Source organism: Hipposideros armiger, unplaced genomic scaffold (assembly GCF_001890085.2).
Source record: "Hipposideros armiger isolate ML-2016 unplaced genomic scaffold, ASM189008v1 scaffold_7, whole genome shotgun sequence".
Classification (NCBI taxonomy): Eukaryota; Metazoa; Chordata; class Mammalia; order Chiroptera; family Hipposideridae; genus Hipposideros; species Hipposideros armiger.
The window spans coordinates 3,242,975-3,264,234 of record NW_017731357.1 but is presented as its reverse complement, the minus strand read 5'-3'; the positions used below and the strand labels follow the sequence as shown (position 1 = coordinate 3,264,234).

At 40.8% G+C, this 21,260-nt stretch overlaps 1 protein-coding gene across 1 annotated transcript in view; it reads left to right on the top strand.

The window, feature by feature from the left end:
• The window catches only part of MAOA (monoamine oxidase A), a 61,227-nt gene that overhangs the window by 23,058 nt on the left and 16,909 nt on the right, over positions 1-21,260 (top strand). The window contains exons 4-6 of the mRNA XM_019649746.1: positions 15,646-15,750; positions 16,519-16,610; positions 20,319-20,460. Of these exons, the coding sequence (XP_019505291.1) occupies positions 15,646-15,750; positions 16,519-16,610; positions 20,319-20,460 (339 nt within the window). The remainder of the gene's footprint in view (positions 1-15,645; positions 15,751-16,518; positions 16,611-20,318; positions 20,461-21,260) is intronic.

Here is a 21,260-nt window from a genome sequence, read left to right as displayed (position 1 = left end):
ACACACACACACACACACACACACACACACACACACTCATGCGTGCGCACGTGCACACACAGAGCCCCGGGCGGACCCGGAGGCACCAATGAAGCAATTCTAAGGCCCCAAGAACACTTGTTTCATCCTCCTTCTTACCTGACATTTCTTTACATGCCTTGATAATTTCCTCTGGATCTATCCTTGACTCTGGGGAAGTCCAGCTTGGTTGTGCAGTTTCCTATTGTTTAAACAAGATTGTTTAAACTCTGTTGATATCCACTCAAGAAATAGCAGCTGTTGCCAGTGTTTTTCTTTCTTACTGAAGCCAAACATGGAGCAGCTGGAGTCTGGAAATGTGCCTTGAGAAGTCAGGTTTCCAATCTGACATGGCAACCCACTTCCTGGAACTAGCATCACTAGGGCAGGGGTCGTTTAGTCATTCTAATGCCAGGATTCCCACGCCAGTAACTGCATCACTTCTCAGCAGACACATCTACCTACCCCCACTCCACCCCAGGCAATCATGTGAGTCTGGTGTCTCCCTGGCCTTTTGGAGCTGAGAATATAGGACACTTGTGATGTATGCACACTGATGCCTAACCAGGGAGATCAGGAATCTTGGGAAACTGATAACCAGGTGGCTTGGGATGCTTGGGGAGTCCGGCAGTGACACATGGGGAGAAAAGAAACCAGTAGCCTTTAGAAAAACTGAGTTCAGAGGTCAACGAAGGAATGAAGAAAGTATAAAAAGTTATATAAAGTGTTTAGGAATGCTGGCTTCAGAAGGCCACAATCAAGAAGGAAAAACCTCCTTGTTTCCCCATTTTTTATTTTCTGCACAGCATGGTGTTTTTCTGGACTAGTAAGCAATAACAATGGTAAGAATAATAGCAGCTAACATATTGAATACTTTCATGTATATTAGCAAATTTAACATAGGAAGAGAGACCAAATCCTTTGCACTCAACTACTAATTAAGCAGTCATGTCATTCAGTCTCTAGTCCAACTGGGAAGGAAATGAATCTGATGATTATCCCAGAATCTGAGCAGACTCGTGCTTATAATCTCTTCATCCCTAACATTCAGGTGCTGAGAGATTTTTATTTTCCCTGGAACCTCACAATAAACAACTAAGTGCTTTTTATGCATCAACTCACTAAATCTTTACATCCCCCTTGCTAGGCAGGCATGATTATCCCCATTTTACAGAGAAGAAAACTGAGCTTCAGAGAGGTAATAACACTATAATAGTAACGATCTGCTTACCCCGACTGCATGCTCTTTGTGATCCCAATATACAGCCTAAGAAACGAAACTGAGGGTCCAGACAAAGTATGCTGGGCCTCCCATATATAACATACATTCATTGTACAGTATCTCACCATCTATTTCACTGAGCCTCAGCTCCAAGGATTAATAGATAGTTATTGAAAGAGTATGTATCTTTCACTGTCTTACTTTTCTCCCAATACCATTTTCCTTTGTGTACATTTTGAAAAGGAAAAACTGAAAACGTGTAGCTATGTCCTTCAACTAAGTACCTGCTGGTCTTCCAGCTATGCTCTCTGTAATACGTGATGCAAAGATGAGATTTTGAAAGCAGCACCCAGCCAACTTTTGTGATAGTTCAACTCCTCATTGTTTCTGATGGAAGTGGGGATTGAGGAGAGTGTGGGGGGCTGTAAAATGTGAAAATGCTATTTGAGAATTTGGACTTCACCTGAAAATTATCAACTGATCATGGCATGCTGCCCAGCCTTCCTGACAGGACCTTAATGAGTTAAGTATCGTTAGCTCGGTCTTTCTGATGCCTCTGGAATTTTCTAGGCTTCCTGTGAAGCCCTGCTTTCAAAAATCTAGTTGTGATTATTCTGTACTTTGAGAGGGTGCTGCTGCAAGCATTAGCAGAGGATGAACTTGAAAAGAATTAAGGAAATGCTACATTAAGTGCCTAAGAAAGGAAAGAGAAATGTTAACAGTAGTGTCCAGGGCCACTTTCTTTGTTGCTACTGCTGAGTTCCTCTCTCTAAGGTTAGGGCCACACATCCATGATAGCTCTGTTCCTGAAAAACAGCTTTCCATAAGGAAGAGCTACTCAACTGCCACCATATTTTTCTTTCCCAGAAATATAAATATGACTGAGCTGTCACATACCTGACTGGAAAAGCCATCTTGTGGCATTGGACTCGGTAGCCCGAGGCTGCTTTCAAGAATGTAAGGAAAAAAACAAAAGAATGTAAGGCATTATTAACCTTGAACCTTTGCCATTGCATGGCCATGCACGTCAACACAGTTGTAATTATACTCTGTCATAATTATTGAACATGCAGCACATGGCAGGGTTGGTGCTAAGACTCCAGCTTAACCTGCACTTTGGACAACAAAGAGCACACTGAAATTGTGGCCATAGTGGTTGATACCTCAAGGTCAGCAGCACTCCTGTAGTAATGACAACCCTAGCTCTCCTTTACTGAGATCCTTGTATGTTTCCGGTCCTGTGCCAGGGTCTTCACCTCTTATTATCTTAATCCTCACAAGGACTCTAAGGTAGGGGCTGTAGCCCCATTTCACAGAAATGGACTGAAGCTCAGAGGCCAAGAAACCTACTCAAGAGAGTAAGGGCCACAAAGCTGGAAAGGTCAAGGTCTTTCCACTTTTCTGTGATGTGTCTTGCTAGGCCAGATTCCTGTGTCAGGAATTTTGGTGTGACATTGAACTCCAGGAAGCTGCCTTATGGTTTGTGCTTGTCCTGGTTTTCTTTGAGGGCTCTCTGCTAAGTCATTGTGTCCTTCACCATGTTCCCGAATGCAATGCTGGAGATCACTTTGCTCAGTCCTTAGGCCTGTGAGCCTGGAGGAGCAGTGTAGCTATCTGCTATATATGATACAGTCATTGTGTATTGATTACTGTGATTGATGTAACTGGAAAACAGTCATGTAAGGACCAGACAATGAGAATTGAAGCTCTAGTTTGAATTTTAGTACATACAAATAAGCACATATTTAAGATGCTAAATGCTCTTCCTTTCGTTTAAGATATAGCCTCATCTGACAAAAAGATGGAGAATATAAATACCATTAAACCATCCTTTCACATACTTGAACCTGCCAAAGAACACATATTTTAACCTAAGGTAGACAGCAATGTTAAGGTTAAAAAAAATCAGCGGGTTGGTTTGTGTTTATCTTATCTGAAGGAATACCTCATTTCTACTAGTGTTTCTAATTACATAATTTCTGCATTGAGAAATACTCAGTGCAGTGGATGTTTTTATGATAACCAGGAAACTTTAAAGGGAACAGTTCAGATTAGAGAAAAGCAGGAAGACAATCAGTTAAATATTCCAGGTAAGATTGTAAATAAACTGTATATCAAAAACCAAGTCCACTTATTTAAAAATATCTTAGCTCTTACTGTTCTGCCTACTTCTAGGGGAAAAAATGGGCCTTTTCCCAACACAATAGTGTATTGGGTTATAATGCAAATTGCATTATCTCTCATGACAACCCTGGCTTCTGTAATATAATACAGTGCATTCTTTTTGGTAAATAACATCATAATGAAGTGGCTGAATTGCTGGAAGATTGCCACTGTCTAATTAAACAGAGCCAGTATTCTTTATGATCCAGCTTGCTTCAGCTCTTCTATTTTCCCAACGTGCAGCCTGAAAGAATGCCTCAATTGTTTCTTCTGTCAGCAAACTGTAGTGCATCCAGTTTCAACCTACTCTATGATGATGTACATAGTATGCACCAAAGAACTATTCTTGACCTTTGCTACTTGTGCTTACAGTGCAAGTTTTGACATGACCATTTGGAGTCTCAAGCCTGAGCTTCTTAGCAGAGCCCTGGGAACAGATGTTTAGTGGAGTTTTCCACCCCGTCCCTTCCCAAGGAGGCTATGTCTATGTACTTGAGTCATAGAAGGTTCACATCATTATGCTAAATGCATTCATCGGTTCAATAAATACTTAACTGGGCAATTTTCTCTGGACCAGACACTGTTCTAGGCTGAAAATACAGTGGTGGGCGCATGATCAAAGGTTCTGCTCACATGGAGCTTGCCATCTAAAGGGAGACAAACAATAACAAGAAAAAAATAATATTAGCCAACATATCTGCCCTTGTCCTTCATGAATCTTGTGAATAGAATCCCTATTCTAATTCTGGTAGATCCTGATTCTTACATAATAGTTTCTTGACTGGTTTCAACAGTGAACAGGCTTTATGAATGTTGTGAATTTGATATGGCTTTATTTGGGAGATTATCTCTGACTTGTGAAATTAATATAAGTTAATCATAGGACTTTAACCTAAAAGGTGAATTTGAAGTGGCATCAGCTAGATATGTTTAAAATGTCCTCTTAGTTGATTCTTTTTCTTTGGGCGGTATAAGGGAAGCAGGTGGACTTGAATGCCTCCTGGATGGAGTGAGCCATTACTTGCATTAGTGAGTAAGATGCACCATCATTAGGATTGTTTTATGAGTGTCAGTTGGTTGTGGAGACTTTTTGTTACATTTTGCAGCGCCAGGTCTTGGGGAAGGAAGAAATTCTTGATTCTTTTCTTTTTTACTTTTTTTTTCTTTTCATCAGTTCCTCCAGTTCATAATAATGCAGGTAGGATGTGGAAACAGAGAACAGTGCCAGAGACTGAATGAGGCATTTTGCAGGAGAAATTGATATATTCACACGGTCTCACTTTCTCCCTGCTTTTCACATCTTCTCTAAATAAAATTAGAGACTATAAATATATACCACACATTTGTTTTTAGAGAATGGTGTGATAAAGATTTATTTGAAACGACATAGGCTTCCCTAATAGTAACAGCTCAGCAAGCAATTTTTCCTCGTATTTGTTCTATTCCCACATCCATTTACTCCAGGTTTCTATGCCAACGACTGAAATCAAAGGCTTTACAGATTGTGTGTGTTCTGGAATACTAATAATATTTTTGTTGTTGCTAAGAGGTGAACTTTGGTTAAGCAAGTAGGCTATGTTGAAAGCAGAGGATTTTTTTTTTGGTTGTTTATCTTAATGTTTGCCAGGTATAGCTGTTTTTGATCCCTTGCTTACAATAGTGTATTTCTTTTGGATTAAGGATATTTGTTTTTAAGCTGCTTTTAGCACCTTTCTGTATCAGCTCATGGAAGTTGTTTCTTTTGCCTTCAAAAAAAGTTATCCTTTTACTTTTGACCCCTCTCTGTAGGAAACTCAAGAAGTCAAAGGTGTTAGTAACTTGTAGGGATGCTACTTGTTATGTCTTCTCTCCTTTCTGTTAACCAACTAAATTCATTTCACCTGACTCCATGCGTTTCTATTGCATTCCATTTGTAATGTGCCTATACATGTTTTACCTCATTTGAGCTTTCCAATGATCCTATGAAGTAACAAGCATTATTTCCCTCAACCTTACAGATGAGAAAACTGAGCCGCAGAGAGTTTAGGAGCCAAAGTGAGGCTTTTCAGCTCTTAAGATCAGGGTTCTGTGGGCAAGTCACATTGTTCCTTTTTCCATGGGCAGAAAGTCAACTTGTGAACCCCTCTAATAAACTGCTCTAAGATGTGACAAGTTACCTGCCAATTTGTCAGTAGGGGCTCCTGTGGACCTGGGGTGTGTGCCTGGGAGTGCACCATGTGCCACAGTGGCTCCTTTCTTGTACCTGGAGTAGATCTGTAGTCCCTCTGGCCTTCAGTGAGTGCCTGACCCCTGAGCAACCCCCAGGCCAACCCAGTTAGGCTCAGCTGGCTGAAGACTACAGATGGATTCAATTATTGTGTTAAAATACTAAGGCCAGAGATCTAGGGCATTGTTTGGAATTGTTGGCTATATAGTCTTTCTGATAAATAATTTATATAAACTTATTAGTCAAAGTATGATTGCAGTGAATATTTTATTTTATGCCATTATACCCTGCCTGGTTTAAAAAAGAAAGAAGAGAAGATTTAAAGTAATTTCTACAAATCAAGGTAGAAAATGATAAAAAGACAATTAGGTAAGGACAAGCAAGTGTCATGGGTCTGTGCTCATGATAAGAAATTCTGTTTTGATTGTAGAATTGAGGTAACACAAGAGGAATTATTCTTTTTTTCTCTAAATTACAATTACACATAAGTTTTAAAAAGCAGAGAAACAAAATGTTTACATATTTTTGCTTTGATCTATCAAACATTCAGTATAAAGATATATTGACGTAGCTTGTAAAAAATAATTTTTAGTAACTTCCTTTCTTTTTTCCCCTCCATTTTAGAAAGACTAAATTTATTTCTTGTGGGTCACAGGAAAGCTTAATGACAGAAATTACTCTTAAAGCCTCGTACTGTTTAGAAAGCTAGGTCAGCATTAGCCATTTTCTCTCAAAAGGCTCCTTTCTTTTCCCTATAAACTTTCAGGGCTGAATCTCTGATTCAGTTTCTAAGAGAATAAAGTTTCTACTCAGTTGAAGCGGCAGCCCAATATGTAGCAAAGTCAGGTTAATTATTGGATATTTTCCTTTCATTCAATTTTTTTTCTTTTAAAAAATTGTGGTAAAATACACATAATATAAACTTTGCCATCTTAACCATACTTAGGTATATAATTCAGTGACATTAAGTACATTCACATTGTTCTGCTACCATCATCCACCCATAGAACTCTTTTCATCTTCTTTCCATTCATTTTCAATGGGGAGTTAATTACTACAGAAATTGTTTCCTAACCATTCATTGAGAAGTAAGCTAGAGTCACCCTCCTGCCTTGGATTGACCTTCAGTGGGGGTTTAGGTTACACACAAAGGATTTCTCGCACTAAGGCTGTGTAACTTTGCAATGACCTCCTCAAGTAGGGCTTCAACCTCTTGGCTAATGACAAAAAGAAACTTATGAATGGAATAAAATATTACATAAGCAGTTTTCTCAAGAGAAATTGCTCTAATCTTCATGATAACCCAACTCCTGGAGGTTTTGACCTTTCAGGTTAGAATGTAGCTGCCAATTTGAAGTTAAAATCCCCTCCTTTCTCCCTCCTCCTTGCTTTCTACTTCCTCCCTGTTTCCCCCTTCTACACCCTCTCTCTCTACCCCATTCCCCCAACCAAAGGCTTAATCATTAGTCCTCAATTATCAAACTTTTGTAGAGTAGCCTTCTAACAGTTGAAACCTTTAAAATCCTCTAATGTCCTGTGCATCCCATTCCTGGTCAACTCTGGGCACTTTTTTAAGAAGGGAAGTTTCACAGTCCCATGAGCACACTGACCAGTGAGAAAATCTTTTCTGTTGTTGCCCTATCCTGCCACTTAACAGGACTGTGCTGCTATATAGCCCTCTGTCTCAGGTGTGGACCTCAAGCCTTTTCACTTCTGTGTCAAACTCAATGAACAAATACCTTTTGAAAACCTAGTAGACCTCAGAGTTTTAGTAATTGACAGTTATCCTTACTTCAGAGATGGGAGAAAGTTGTTAGAATGCAAGTATTTGGTTCAGGGTCCTACAGAAGTGAAAGAGAGAGAGAGACAGACAGACAGAAAGGTGTGAAAACCTAGTTGATAACTAACCTTATCAAACACAGAACTTGAAACGGAAAAAGAGACAAATAATGATAATAATGTTGATATCTGGCATTTGACCAGTCCTATACTGTTTTCACAACATTTCATTTTATTTTTTTGTTTTGTGTTTGGGTTTAATGCAGCCAGGAGGAGAAAATTCTAGGTGGAATCACAGAAATTTTGAATGTTAATTATAGTTAAATATAACAAACACTTTGATCCTGAAAGCTGTGAAACAGTCCTTTTCATTTGAAAGACTTCTCATGTCAGGTTTTTCAAACAAAGAGAACAATTACTGAACTACCAGTCCATTTCTGTTCATCCCATAGCTCTCATGTACTTTGTCAGGCACAAATGATACACAGTGAACTTCAGGCTGAGATTTAATTTTGTGTGTTTGCCAAAGTACCCAGTGGGTACAGACATAGGTGCAATTGCCAATCTACATAATTATTTGGGTACCCACCAAAGCAGTCCTGAGTATCTGTGACTTTTCCTAATATGTAGATTTTTTAAAAATACTTTTCTGATGTACAAATGTTGGGAAGATGGTGCTAAGAATCTGATGGTTCCTGGTCCATCCTCCCTCCCACCGCAAGCCTTCATCACGTCTTCACCATTATATTACAGGAGCCATCACTGAGGTAAATCCACCTAGTAGAGGGGCCTGGCAGCAACTGTCCAGTCACTAGGATGCACTAGGTGAATGCATTCAGTCAATAGCCTATGTGGCAAGAAGCTCTGCTTTGCCCTTGACCCTCTTGACCTGTTCTGACGTAATTCCTCTCTGTACTGCCTGGCTCCAAAGGGTAGAGGCCCAGGCCCAAGACTCGGCACAGAGTACTTGCAGTTTTAGCTAGATGTGCAAGTGAATTCATTTTTTTTATTGTTAGTTTCAGGTGTACAGAACAATGCAATAGTTATCCTTTTCACCCTCACAAAGTAACAACCCCCTCCCCCCATGTACTGCCCTCCCACCCCCGATATCATGCTTATCTATTACAATTCCATTGATTCCATTCCCCCCTCTCTACTCCATGTCCCGTTCATTTTATTTCTCCTATTTGACTCAGTGTTGTGGGACAGTGTACCCTATTGTCCAGGAGAGGTACACATAAGAATATATTTCCACTTGTAGTATTTGGAAAATAAAACTGGTTATCGGAGCTCCTCTTTCTAGCCCATGTTTTACAATGTTGTCTCAGGCCCCTGCCAGTGCCAGCCAGAATATGAAGAAAGAATGCTTAAGGGAGTATTTTCTAAGCAATACTAATCCTAAAAGTTCTTTGCCAAAGAAAGTGTTTGTTGATCAGATAAATTTTGGAAGTGCTCCATATTCTATCTTTGAGAGCCAAGATGTCCATTAGTAAATTAGGAGTCCTATGAGGACTGGCAGTAAAAAAAAACAAAAACAAAACAAAAGCTGTTTAACTATAAGCCAGGATTTCCCAGATTTATGACCATGGAACCCGTTTTCATATGGCATCCATAAAGATCAGAGTGAGAAATGCTAACATGGGAAATGTTTTTAGAGGTTTAGGTTTCCTAAGGGACTGAGTCTTCCATCTTTTTCTTTTCCCTTCAGTACCTTACAAATAGTGAGTTATAGTAAATTTGATGATAATATTGATTATGGCTATTTTACAAAAGTTATGTTTGTGGAACTGATATTAAAATTAGTGTTAGATTGGCATTCATTAGAAGGTCTTGTCTGAGTTGGGAAAAGGGGGAGTCATTTGCATAGAGAAAGACCGGACCCTTCCTGGGGCCTGGGAGAGCTAGATGTGATACAAGATGGAGTATAAAAGCAAGAATTCCATACCCCCTGTTACTTCTCTTATTTCTTCATTTAACGAACATTTCTTGGAACCTTGGTACTTACAAGGCAATATAGGAGATTAGAACATACGTGATGCATAATCCTTCTTTTCGGGTACGTTGAAACTAGTCAGCAAAGTAGGATATGTACATAAATGAGTTTAATACAGTGTAGAAAATGGTGAGGTGCCATGGGTCACTATCTTGTGCCATGAGGATAAGCAACAATGTGTGTAAACTACAAAATGAATGCTGCTTCACTTTTGCTCTCTGAATCTCCCATAAGAATCTCTCTTGTGACCTACCCTAACCAGAAATATATAGGTAAGAAAATTCTGGAAAATCCAGTTCGGCCTGAACCAAGTTGACACATTACAAAGCCATCACACTGTCTCTTTCCAGTGTCAGTGGGCCCACATACAAAATGTCATGGCATCAAGGATGAGTTCAACAACATGACCATCTACTCATCAAGCCTGATTCGACTTTGGCCATCATTAGTCATTAGGGAAATGCAAGTTAAAACTACAAAGAGATACCACTTCGCACCCACCAAGATAACTATAAAAAAAAGCAGACAATAACAAGTGTTGGTGAAAATGTGGAGATATTGGAACCCTCATACATTGCTGGTGAGAATGTAAAATGGTGCATCTGCTTTGAAAAGTAGTTTGGCAGTTCTTCAAAATGGGCTGGGGGAGAATGGAGAGTGACTATTCATGAGTAAGGGTTTCTTCTTGGGGTGACAAAAATGTTCTAAAATTAGATGTGGTGATGGTTGTGCAACTCTGTGAATATACCAAAAACCATTGAATTTTACACTTAAAGTGGATGGACTATAGAGCATGTGAATGATATCTTAAAGCTGTTAAAGAAAAACAGCCACTTGTCCTCACAGTGTAACATTTTCAATCTTGTTTCTAATTGCCTATTTCTCCTGAGTCAATGGCATTTGTGAAAGAGGAAAAAAAATTTTTTAATGCCTTATAAATTATCTTTACTTACCCACAAGCCTCCAGAAGAACTCATATTGTTTCTATCATAATTGCTTTGTTTGTAATTTCTTTATATAACTAGAATCCCTTTGGAAAGATGGGATAACTATTTGAAACCTTTCATTCTTGAAGATGTGTCATCAGTTATACCAGAGATTAATAATTCTCTTTTTCCCAAGATGGAACTGCATAACTCAAGGGCCCACTGTGTTAGCTGATAGCTGTGCAAGTCCTGAGAGAGGGGGCTAAGAATAAGATGAAATATCGGGTCATGAACACTCAGGAACATGCTGCCAGCCCTTGAAGTTGTGTGAGAGGTTATAGATAACAATTTGTTAGTACTCATAAACACAGAGGGAGCAGAAGCATGAAAAATGCAAACCATAAGACTGTGCAAACATGACAACAAACCCAGATGGTGGATGAGTTCCCCAGGGAAATGGGTAGACAGAGAGAAAAAGAAAAGCCTGGGGATGCGGCCCTTGGGGAGTGTCAGTAGATGGGAGAAGAGAGGGTCTTGCAAAGAATGGGAACTAGGGCCGGCCGAGTGGCGCGATGGTTAAGAACTCGCTTGGGATGCCAGAGGGCCCTGGTTCGGATCCCACATGTGAGGGCCAGTGACACTGCCCTCTACAGCTAAGATGCTGAACAACAGCTCAACCTGGAGCTGGGCTGCCATGAGTCTCCGGCGACGGCGTGGGCTGCAGTCCCTGTGGCAGTGGGTTGCCACGGGCTGCCGTGTGTGGCCAGCAGCCAGCGTGAGCGGCCAGCAGCTGCAGTGAGCGGCCGTCCAGAAGCCGGCGACTGATCTGCCTTGCCCGGGAAGAGCACAATGATGATGCCAACTTGGGCCAGTGAAGCAACGTCCTCCACAACTAGACTGAAGAACAAAACGACAGCAACTTGTCTGTTCCCCTTTCCCCAATTCCCCAGCACTGTTCCCATCCTCCCAATTCCCCAATAAAAAAATCTTTAAAAAAAAAAAGAATGGGAACTAGAGGAAGACTTGAAAGAACCAGCACATTGCAATGGGATAGATTTTTCCATGTTGATTATGATGGCTTTTTCTAGGTAGAGTAGAACTGTTTATGTTTGAAGAGAGCTTGACTACCTGCATTTGGAAAGAGGAAAAAAGTGATTTTTAAACTACTAATACAACACAGTACTGCCATCCTATTTAATGGATCTTTTTTCTTAAAGATTTTATTGGGGAATTGGGGGATGGGAACAGCGCTGGGGAATCGGGGAAGGGGAACAGAGAAGTTGCTGTCCTTTTGTTCTTCAGTCTAGTTGTGGAGGACGTCGCTTCACTGGCCCATGTTGGTATTATTGCGCTCTTCCCGGGTGAGGCAGATCGGTTGCTGGCCACTGGACAGTGGCTCATGGCGGCTCTTGGCTGCTCAGGCTGGCTGCCAGCCACTCACAGTAGCTCATGGCAGCCCACTGCAGCTTCACTGCATCCTACGCCGTCGCCAGCGACTCACGGCAGCCCAGCTCCAGGTCAAGCTGTTGTTCAGCATCTTAGCTGTAGAGGGCAGTGTCACTGGCCCTCATATGGGATCCAAACTGGGGCCCTGATGCTCAGAGCTGGCATCCCAAGCCAACTCTTAACCAATGCGCCACTCGCCCGGACCTAATGGATCTTTTTAAAGATGCTTTCCTTATTTAAAGCATTATTAGGAACTATAGAAAAGAAACCACCAAAAGATTTCTCTTACAGGCTTGTTATGAAACAGTGGAACTAGAGGAGTGCCATGGAATTCATATGGGTTGGACAGACATGTTTCTCAAGCAACCTAGAACATATCTGTTTATTTTCAAGATGATTAAAGAAAAAATATTTGGCAGCTTTCCTCAGTGCCCTATTATATTCTTTAATAATACTCACTTCCTTTTGTTTAACTAAAATATAAAAATACAGACAGAAGAAACTCTCTAACATGCCAATCAGTAAGTACTACTTGCTTACTATAAACTTGGCTTATCTTATATGACCAACAATAAAAAATGATGTGGGAGCCATAAACTGTCCTCATCTGGCAATAGTCTCTCATTATTATGAACACTGGTAGATTGAGGATGTAGTTTCTAAAAGGGACTTAAGTATTTTGGGCACAGTTCCAGGGACATTGAGTTCTACTTCACATCAACAATTTCTGCTGTGTCAAAGACATTATCCTTTAAAGATTAAAGGCCGCTTTGGAAGGGTAGGAAGATTTCAGAGTATAGGCATGAAATGAACTTGACCTTTACTCAAGATTTTTTTCCTTTTATTTTTAAAGAGCAGTATCCATTTGGAAGTATTCCCAGAGTTCCTGCCTCACTCTTTTAGGTCATAAAGGCATTTCTGCTGATAAGTGGTTTAGGATTGAGAAACTGCTGACACCTTTGTGAGAAAACTATGGGATTACATTTAAGAGACTGAGGTCTGGTTAGCACGCAGTTCTCAGCCAAGAGCCATCTATCTCCAGGCCTTCCCACTGTACTTCTTAGGGAGTTCACACACACACACACACACACAGTAGTCCTGAGTTATCTACAAGTAGTTTAGAAGCAGCCCATGGAGGAAATAAGCCTTCCAGAGGCTTGTGAGAAAGGAAGAGATGACATGTAAGTGCCTGTCCCCATATATATGCATTTCTTCAGCAGATTTAGGTTTTCTGTGTAATAAGAGCAGAGAAACCAGAAAATGCTAAGAATGAAACTAATTAATGAAGTCCCTTTATTAACTTGGTGCCTCTGTCAACAGGATAAAATTAATGTTATGGTGGGTCTTTATGGTCTACTTATAATATTCCATGGCTTCCATTCCTAAAAACATTGCCAGGCTAGACTCCTCTCTCACTGAACTTTTTATTTCTCATGCCACCTCTGTTTATCGAGGCTTAGATTATGGGGTCTTTAGCACCTTGGGTGAAATAATACGGTGGGTGGCATAGTCCCGAGAAGACCTTCATTAGGAATGTGAGACACGTTGTGTTTAATTATATTTATAATACTTTTCTTAATGCCCCCAGATGATTGAGCATATTTAATTTTTTAAAGCAAAGATCAGTTTTGTATGAGATGATTACTTGAGTATAAACACAGAGGAAAATGTAGATTTTTCCCAGTTTCAATTAAGGGAAGAATTATAACAAGAATCAGATGCTCTGAAGGCTGCCTGTGAGCTATTACTTAACCTCAGTCTCTCCCCTTTCCATAGCTATTTTTGTGTTCTGGGTAAAATGCCTCTGCCCATTTCTCTCAGAACACGTGTCAGCATTTTTCCAAAGTTGACCCTGTTTCCTCAGCAGTCACCTTATACCCCAGTGCTTTTTAGTGCCATTTTTAGTCCTTAGAAACATAAAAGATGTGAGTTAAAGCTTTAGAAGTTTTAAATTTCAACATTCTCTATCTTTTACTTGGGAAGTTTAAGATGTGCCTAGAACAAGCCTATCTCAGCTTTCCATCACAACCATATGGGAGGCCAGAAATTTTCATGTTTATGAGCAAAGCCTTTAGGATCAGGCATCTTCTGTTCTGCTACTTTCTAGCTAATATCCCTGGGCTTTAGTTTCCTCAAATATTTAATGGAAATATTAATAGTGCTTGCCTCCCAGGGTTGAGGTAAGCATTACACGAGATAATGCAAATAAAGAGCTTAGGCCAGTGCTAGGCATGAAAAAAGATCTTAATAAATGTTAGTAACATGGTGATGGTGGTGGTGATGATGATAAAGGATTTGGAGTCTCAAAAAATTGTATTACAACATTGCAATATAGCATTTTCAGTTAAGAAATCAGATCACATAATCTGTCAAGGTTATTTGAATGTGCTACTGTGGAAAGAAAATTATTTCTTTGTCACTTAATGGCTGCCATATATTTTTACTCAGTTGGAGTATGTGTGTGTCCACGTGCTTGCAAGTGGGCACATGTGAATGCAAATGCTAGTATGTCTTGTTTCCCTGCCTTGATGGTCAGGAGTTTTGCTTTAGCCATTTTAAAAAATCTAACACAGCTCTCAATGTCATGCAGTACACACAGTAGGCTTTCTACAATTATCAAATATATTTTTATTTGATAAAAACCAGAGTCTCGTGCAAAATCATATTAGTAGGCAATATTGCATCCGTATGAAGATTTACAAGATGTTTTATTTTTAAAGAAAAAGGAATTAAACTAGGAAATAAGGCCTTAGAAACTACCTAGACATGATCTCTTTTCCTAGGATTCACTCTCCCCTCAACCCTGGATTTTCATAGCACAGCTCCTGTCACACAACTGAAATGAAGTAAATGGTGGCTAATAATGAGCTGTTTCTGTGTTAGAGGTCTTGGTACCAAGCAATAGAAACCAACTCAGGCTAACAAAAGGTTTACTGAAAGGATATCAGGGCCCACAAAATTGATGGGATCCTGGAGGGCCACACTTGACAATGGGCAGAGACCAGGGGCGCTCTGGCAAGTTAGGGATAAGAACCATAAATACAGTCTTTATAGCAGAAAGCACCTGCTCAGCATGCTGCCATGGGGAAAGAGAACCAAGAGTCAACTTTCTTCTCTCCTTGCGTGACCCATTCCAGGGTCCAAGTCCTCTGAGTGTGTGATTGGCCAAGCTGAAATCACAGGCTCACTGCCTAGCTGCACCAGGAGTGGGGGTGCGGAGTGGGGGGGGGTAACGGACAAAGCATCTAGCCTATTACCTGCTGTAATGGAAGACAGTAAAAACACATCTATCTGCAGAGGAGGAGAGGCAGTTTCCCAAGAAGAAACCAAAGTACTACTAGGAAAGGGGAACGGGTGCTGGGCAACCAAAAATGGCAAATGCCCATTATACCATTTTTCTAATATTTTGATTCTTGACTTTGGATGTGGTCTGTCATCTAGCCAGTCTGTATTTAGCCTGTGTGAACTTTAAAACACAGTCTAAGGTATTCTGGTTTGTTATTCCAGCCCTCTACGTGGGCCAAAGATAGTCATCATCCTGCTTTTGTCTGAGTAGGAACATCCTTCAAAGAGATTAAATAGGAATTCAGGAGTTGAGAATAGTGTAACATTAGACACTAGGATGAGCTGCCTTTATATACTTTTTCTATATAAGTAGAATGAGTTCAAAACTATTATGTCCTATAAATTAAAAGCAGGTAACAGATACCAGGGAAGTTTTGCCAATTTTTATTGAAATTTGGGGCCTGTATAGGTAAAATACATTGACTGCATCAAAGGAGTAACAGTAGAGGATCCTGTTACTTTGAGAATTGCTCTTAGGTTGGTTGGTTTGGGGTTTTTTAGAATGCCATCCTAATTTAAGGCATTATCCTTTGTTTCTATGTTATAGGGGAGAACTTACCCATTTCGGGGTGCCTTCCCTCCAGTATGGAACCCCATTGCATATCTGGATTACAACAATCTCTGGAGGACAATGGATAACATGGGAAAGGAGGTAAAGTGTGTGTTCAGCTTGCACATGACCTGTTTCTGAAATAACATTAGCCGCTGTTTACTATCCTTCCACAGTGCAGGGAACAGTGCTCCGGACAATGCTGCATATCATTTCCAACGCACCCAACAACTCTGCCAAATGGGTAGTATTTCCATTGTACAAATGAAGAAAACAAGCACCAAGGGGTTATGTAATTTCCCCAAGACCACACATCAAGGGAATCAGGATTCAAGCTCACATCTGTCTGATACTAACACCCCTGTGTTTTCCAATCTATACCACTGAGAATTTATATGACGTGTTTTTGCCAGGTCCCCTACTTATACTTGTCTTACCCATGTGCAATGCCACTGTAGTAGTAAAGGAGAGAAAGATTTGTTTCCACCAAGTTTTTTAATTTAGTCTCAGGCTCTGTAACATCGCTCTCTCAAACTTAAATTGAGGACTTAAAATGGGTGTTTGCTTTCAGTAATAATAATAATGATCATCATCATAAAAATTATTGATTTATATCTCCATATGACATATTTATAGATATATTTATATATTGCTGCTATTATTAGTATTATTATTACAACAACATTGAGACATAGAATCCGAAGAGCTATCCATACCCAACTCACCATAATCTATACATTGACTTGTACACCAATCACACATTCCAACATGGACAGAAAGACCGGTTTTCAGAGGTTCCTCTTAGGGCATCTTGGCAGGGAAGTGGGCAGTGACCATCACACCTGGATACGGGCCCTTCTTTCTCTGCAGATTCCAGCTGATGCACCATGGGATGCCCCGCATGCTGAAGAATGGGACCGGATGACGATGAAAGATCTCATTGATAAAATCTGCTGGACAAAGTAATCTTGACTATTTAAAATTTACTTTTTATCTTCCCTTTTGATCCTTTCTATCCTATCTTGAACTGCAAAATTTTTTCTTTATAAGTTATAGAAAAAAATTTAAGAGGAAACCTAATGGTCTTTAGGTCAGTAGCAACTTTGAGAGCACTTTAAAGATTTTAGACCAGGTTTCAACATAAAATTAATCTAAAACATAAGAAGAAAGTAGGTAAATGAAGTAGAACTTTTTTAAATAAAAAGGTCTTATGATTTTCAATAAAACAAGTAATTGTGTTTTCAGATTAAATAGCGGTCAGCTACAGAAACAAGTTGAAAAGATATTAAAGTTATTCCAATACATATCAAAATATGAAACTGGAGGGACACTAGTTTATTTTAACAAAAAATATATAAACAATATGTTTTCAGAGAGAATCTGTGTTATTAGCTGAGTTACTTACAGATCATTCAGTCACTATTTTGGGGCTGCTATGTGAAGGCATTGTACTAAGCACTGCGGGGATTGTGGTGAATTTGTTAAACAAGGCCCCTACCCTCAAGGAGTCTATATTCTTCTAGCAGGAGACTGGCATTACAGAAAAAAATTACATAATGCTACGAGAGTGACTGTAACAGTGAACCTGAAATGTCAGAGAATAAAAGAGATATTCCTTGATGAAGCAATCTTTAAACAGAAACTAAAAAGATGGAGCCTCAACTAAAAATAAGCCACAGAGGATGGGAGGAGACAAGGAAGGGCAGAAGGTCTGGGGGTATGGTGTATTCCAGGAGTGCTCCATAGTAGATAAGAATACAAGAAAGATGGATAGTTTAAGAAGGCAGCATGTTCCGGGAATGAGTGACAGAGGATGAGGGAAGACAAGAAGGGTGCAGATGTTATATTTTAGGAGTGAGCCACAGTAGAAAGAGGGGTGAGGCGTGAGAGATGGATGGTGTGTGTGAATGGTATCTTCTAAGAATAAGTCAGTGCAGGCGAGGGGGGTGGAGACAAGAAGAGTGGATGATGTGAAGGGATGGTATCTTCTAGATGTGAACCTCAGTGCATGGAGGGAAACAGGAAATTTCCCTCCATGATGTGGTGGGATGGTGTATTCCAGAAGTGGATCATAGTCAATGGAGAAAGACATGAAATGTAGATAGTGTGGGGCATTGGTATCTTCCTAGGATGAGCCACAGTGGATGGGGGAAGAAAGGAAAGAAGGATGAGGAGATGGTATCTTGCAGGAATGAGCTAGTGGGTAGGGGTGGGAGACACCAGAAGACTAGATGGTGTGGAAGGCTAGTATCTTCTAGGAGTGAGCCACAGTGGATATAGGGAGCCATAAGAGATGGATGCTGTGTGGAGATGGTGTCTTCCAGGAATGCGGTATAGTGGATGGGCTGGGGGGGACAGGAAAGATGGATGGTGTGGGGGAATACTATCTTCTAGGAATAAACCACAGTCCATGAGGAGAGAGGAAGGCTACATGGTATCGTCCAGGAAAGAGCCCCCGTGGAAGGGAGGGACAAAGAGATGTTATGTGAGGAGATGGTATCTTTGAAGAATGTACTAGTGAATGGGATGGGGGATACAGGATGACTGGATGGAGTGAGGGGGATGGTATCTTCCAGGAATGAGGCATAGTAGATGGCGGTAGGGGAGATGGGAAAGACGGATGGTATGGGGAATACTGTCTTCCAGGAATAAACCACAGCCCATGGGGCGAGAAGAAGGCTAGATGCTGTAGGGGATGGTACCTTCTAGAAATGAGCCACAGTGGTTAGGGGGAAATGTAAGAGATGGAATACATATTTAAATGGTATTTGCAGCAATGAGCCACAATGGATGGGTTGAAACAGGAACAATAGATGGTGTGGGAGAATGGTATCTTCCAGTAGTGAGCCAGTTGATATGGCGACAAGGAGTAGAGGATGGATGCTGTGGAGAGATGGTAACATCCAGGAATGAATCATAGTGGATGGAAGACATAAAAGATGGATGTTGTGTAGGGATGGTATCTTCCAGGAATGAGCCACAGTGGATAGGGAGAGAGAGAAAGGTTATGTGAGGGGATGGTGTCATCCAGCCATGTGCTATATTGACTTTGGGGGGAGACAGAAAGGATAGATGATGGGTAGGGCAGATGATATCTTTTAGGATTGAGCAACGTGGTATTGCAGGAGACAGGAAAGATGGATGGTGTGTGCAGATGCATCTTCCAGGAGTGAGGCATAGTGCATGAGGGGAGACAGGAACAATGGATAGTTGGGATAATGGTATCTTCCAGAAATGAGCAAGTTGATATGGAGACAAGAGGGGAGGAAGAATGCTGTGGAGGGATGGTATCTTGCAAGAGTCAACCACAGTGGATATAGGGAGCCTAAGAGATGGATAGTATGTGGGGATGGTATCTTCCAGGAGTGTGTCACAGTAGGTTGGGGAAGACAGGAACAATGGTTGTTGTGGGAGAATGGTATCTTCCAGGAATGTGCCACAGTGAATGGGGGTAGACAGGAAAGATGGGTGGAGTGTGGGGATGGTACTTTCTATGAATGAAGCATAGTGGATGGGGGAGGGGACAGGAAAGATGGATGGTGTGGGGGAATGGTATCTTCCAGGAATGAGCTGTTGGATGGTAAGGGAAACAGGAAGATTGGATGGTGTGGGCAATGGTAATTTTTAGGAATAATCCACAGTCGGTGTGGCTAGGCGAAGGGTAGATGGTACAGGGGATGGTATCTTCCAGGAATGAGCCACAGTGCTTGGGGAGGTACAAAAAGAGTTTATGTGAGGGGATGGTATCATCCAGGAATGTTCCACAGTGACTCTTGGGGGGGGGCAGCTGACAGAAAGGATTGATGGTGTGGGGGGATGGTATGTTCCAGGAATGAGCTGCAGTGGATGCGGTGAGACAGGAACAGTGGATGGTATGTACATATGGTATCTTCCATATGAACCACAGTGAATGGCCTGAGTTACCAACAGTGGATGGTTTTGAGGAAGTTAATTTCTAGGTAGAGAGAATAGGGAACAGCTCTTATAAAGGACCTGAGATGAGAAGGTTGGCTTTTTTTTCAATGTATGGATGATACTCCTGGATCATATAGATGCCATGACAAAGTGATGTAATGGGATTTTGGAGAAGTGGTTGAGACGCAGATGATGCAAGATAAATTGGCCATATTTATTATGACCTTTGCCTTTTGCCATTAAGACCATTGAAGGGTTTTACACAGAGTGGGGTTTTTTTGGTTTTTTTTTGAGTTTTGGGCTAAAGTCTTTATTGGCTATAATGTAGAGAAACATCAAGAGGAAATATAGAATGACTAGGTAGGGGTGACCATGAGGAGCCACGATTGTTGTAACCCAGGTGACAGGCATTGGTAGCCTCGACCAGGGTGGGGCAGTGGAAGTGGAGAAGATAGGATGGTTATCCAAATAAATGGGAACAAATATCCTTAATTATCCCTGAGATTCACATTGACCCTTTAGACTGCACCAGGATTAGCATATTTGGAGCTAACCCATAATTTCCTAAATGCAAGGGGAAACTTTATTTTTTCCCAAGAGTTAAAATATGCATTCCATCAGAAATTGAGCTCATGGGTTTCTTTGAAAAGCCATAGAAATGTTTTCTAACCATACTAAATTGTGTTTTAAAAATATGATGTCCTGTGGAGCATGTATGTGTTTGCCTCTTACATCTGCTTTTGTTCTGTGACCAGCACTGCTAAGCAGTTTGCATCTCTCTTTGTGAATATCAATGTGACCTCTGAGCCCCACGAGGTGTCTGCCCTGTGGTTTTTGTGGTATGTGAAGCAGTGTGGTGGCACCACCCGGATATTCTCGGTTACCAACGGGGGCCAGGTATGGAGTGTCCATTCTCAAATACAACTTCATTTGTGGTTTTTGCCCTCACCCAAATCAGCATCTTAATAATTGCTTCCATATTTTGTAACATGAATAATTAGCCGCTTGAAATGATCTCAAAAACTTCTGAAAACAAAATTTCTCATTCCTGAAAATAAGTTCACAGCTAAAGAATGTTTCATTTTTAATTATTTCGATTTTGGAATTTCAGCTCTTTCCTTTTGGAGGTAAGTAAAATAAATCATTTATGTAGGAGGAGCTAAATTACTGAAGTAACTCATTTCCAAAAATTTCTGGTTCAGTTGCTCCCCATGCCCACCCCCATCCACAGTTTCTCTTTCAGTGGTTTCAGTTACCTGTGGTCACTCGTGGTCAGAAAAGATTAAATAGAAAATTCTAGAAATAACCAACTCATACGTTTAAATTGTGCACCGATCTGAGAAGGGAGGTGAAATCTTATACCCTCCCGCTCTGTCCTTTCTGGGACATGAATTGTCCCTTTTTCCAGTGTATCCACGCTGTAGACACTCCCTGCCCATGAGTCACTAGTAGCCATCAGTTATCAAATCAATTGTCACAGTATCACAGTGCTTGTGTTCAAGTAACCCTATTTTACTTCAAATGGCACGAACGTGATGCTGCCAATTCAGATATGCCAAAGAGAAGCCGTAAAGTGTATGTATAGAAAAAAAACATAGGGGCTGGCCGAGTGGCGCGATGGTTAAGAGCTGGCTTGGGACGCCAGAGGGCCCTGGTTCAGATCCCACATATGAGGGCCAGTGACACTGCCCTCTACA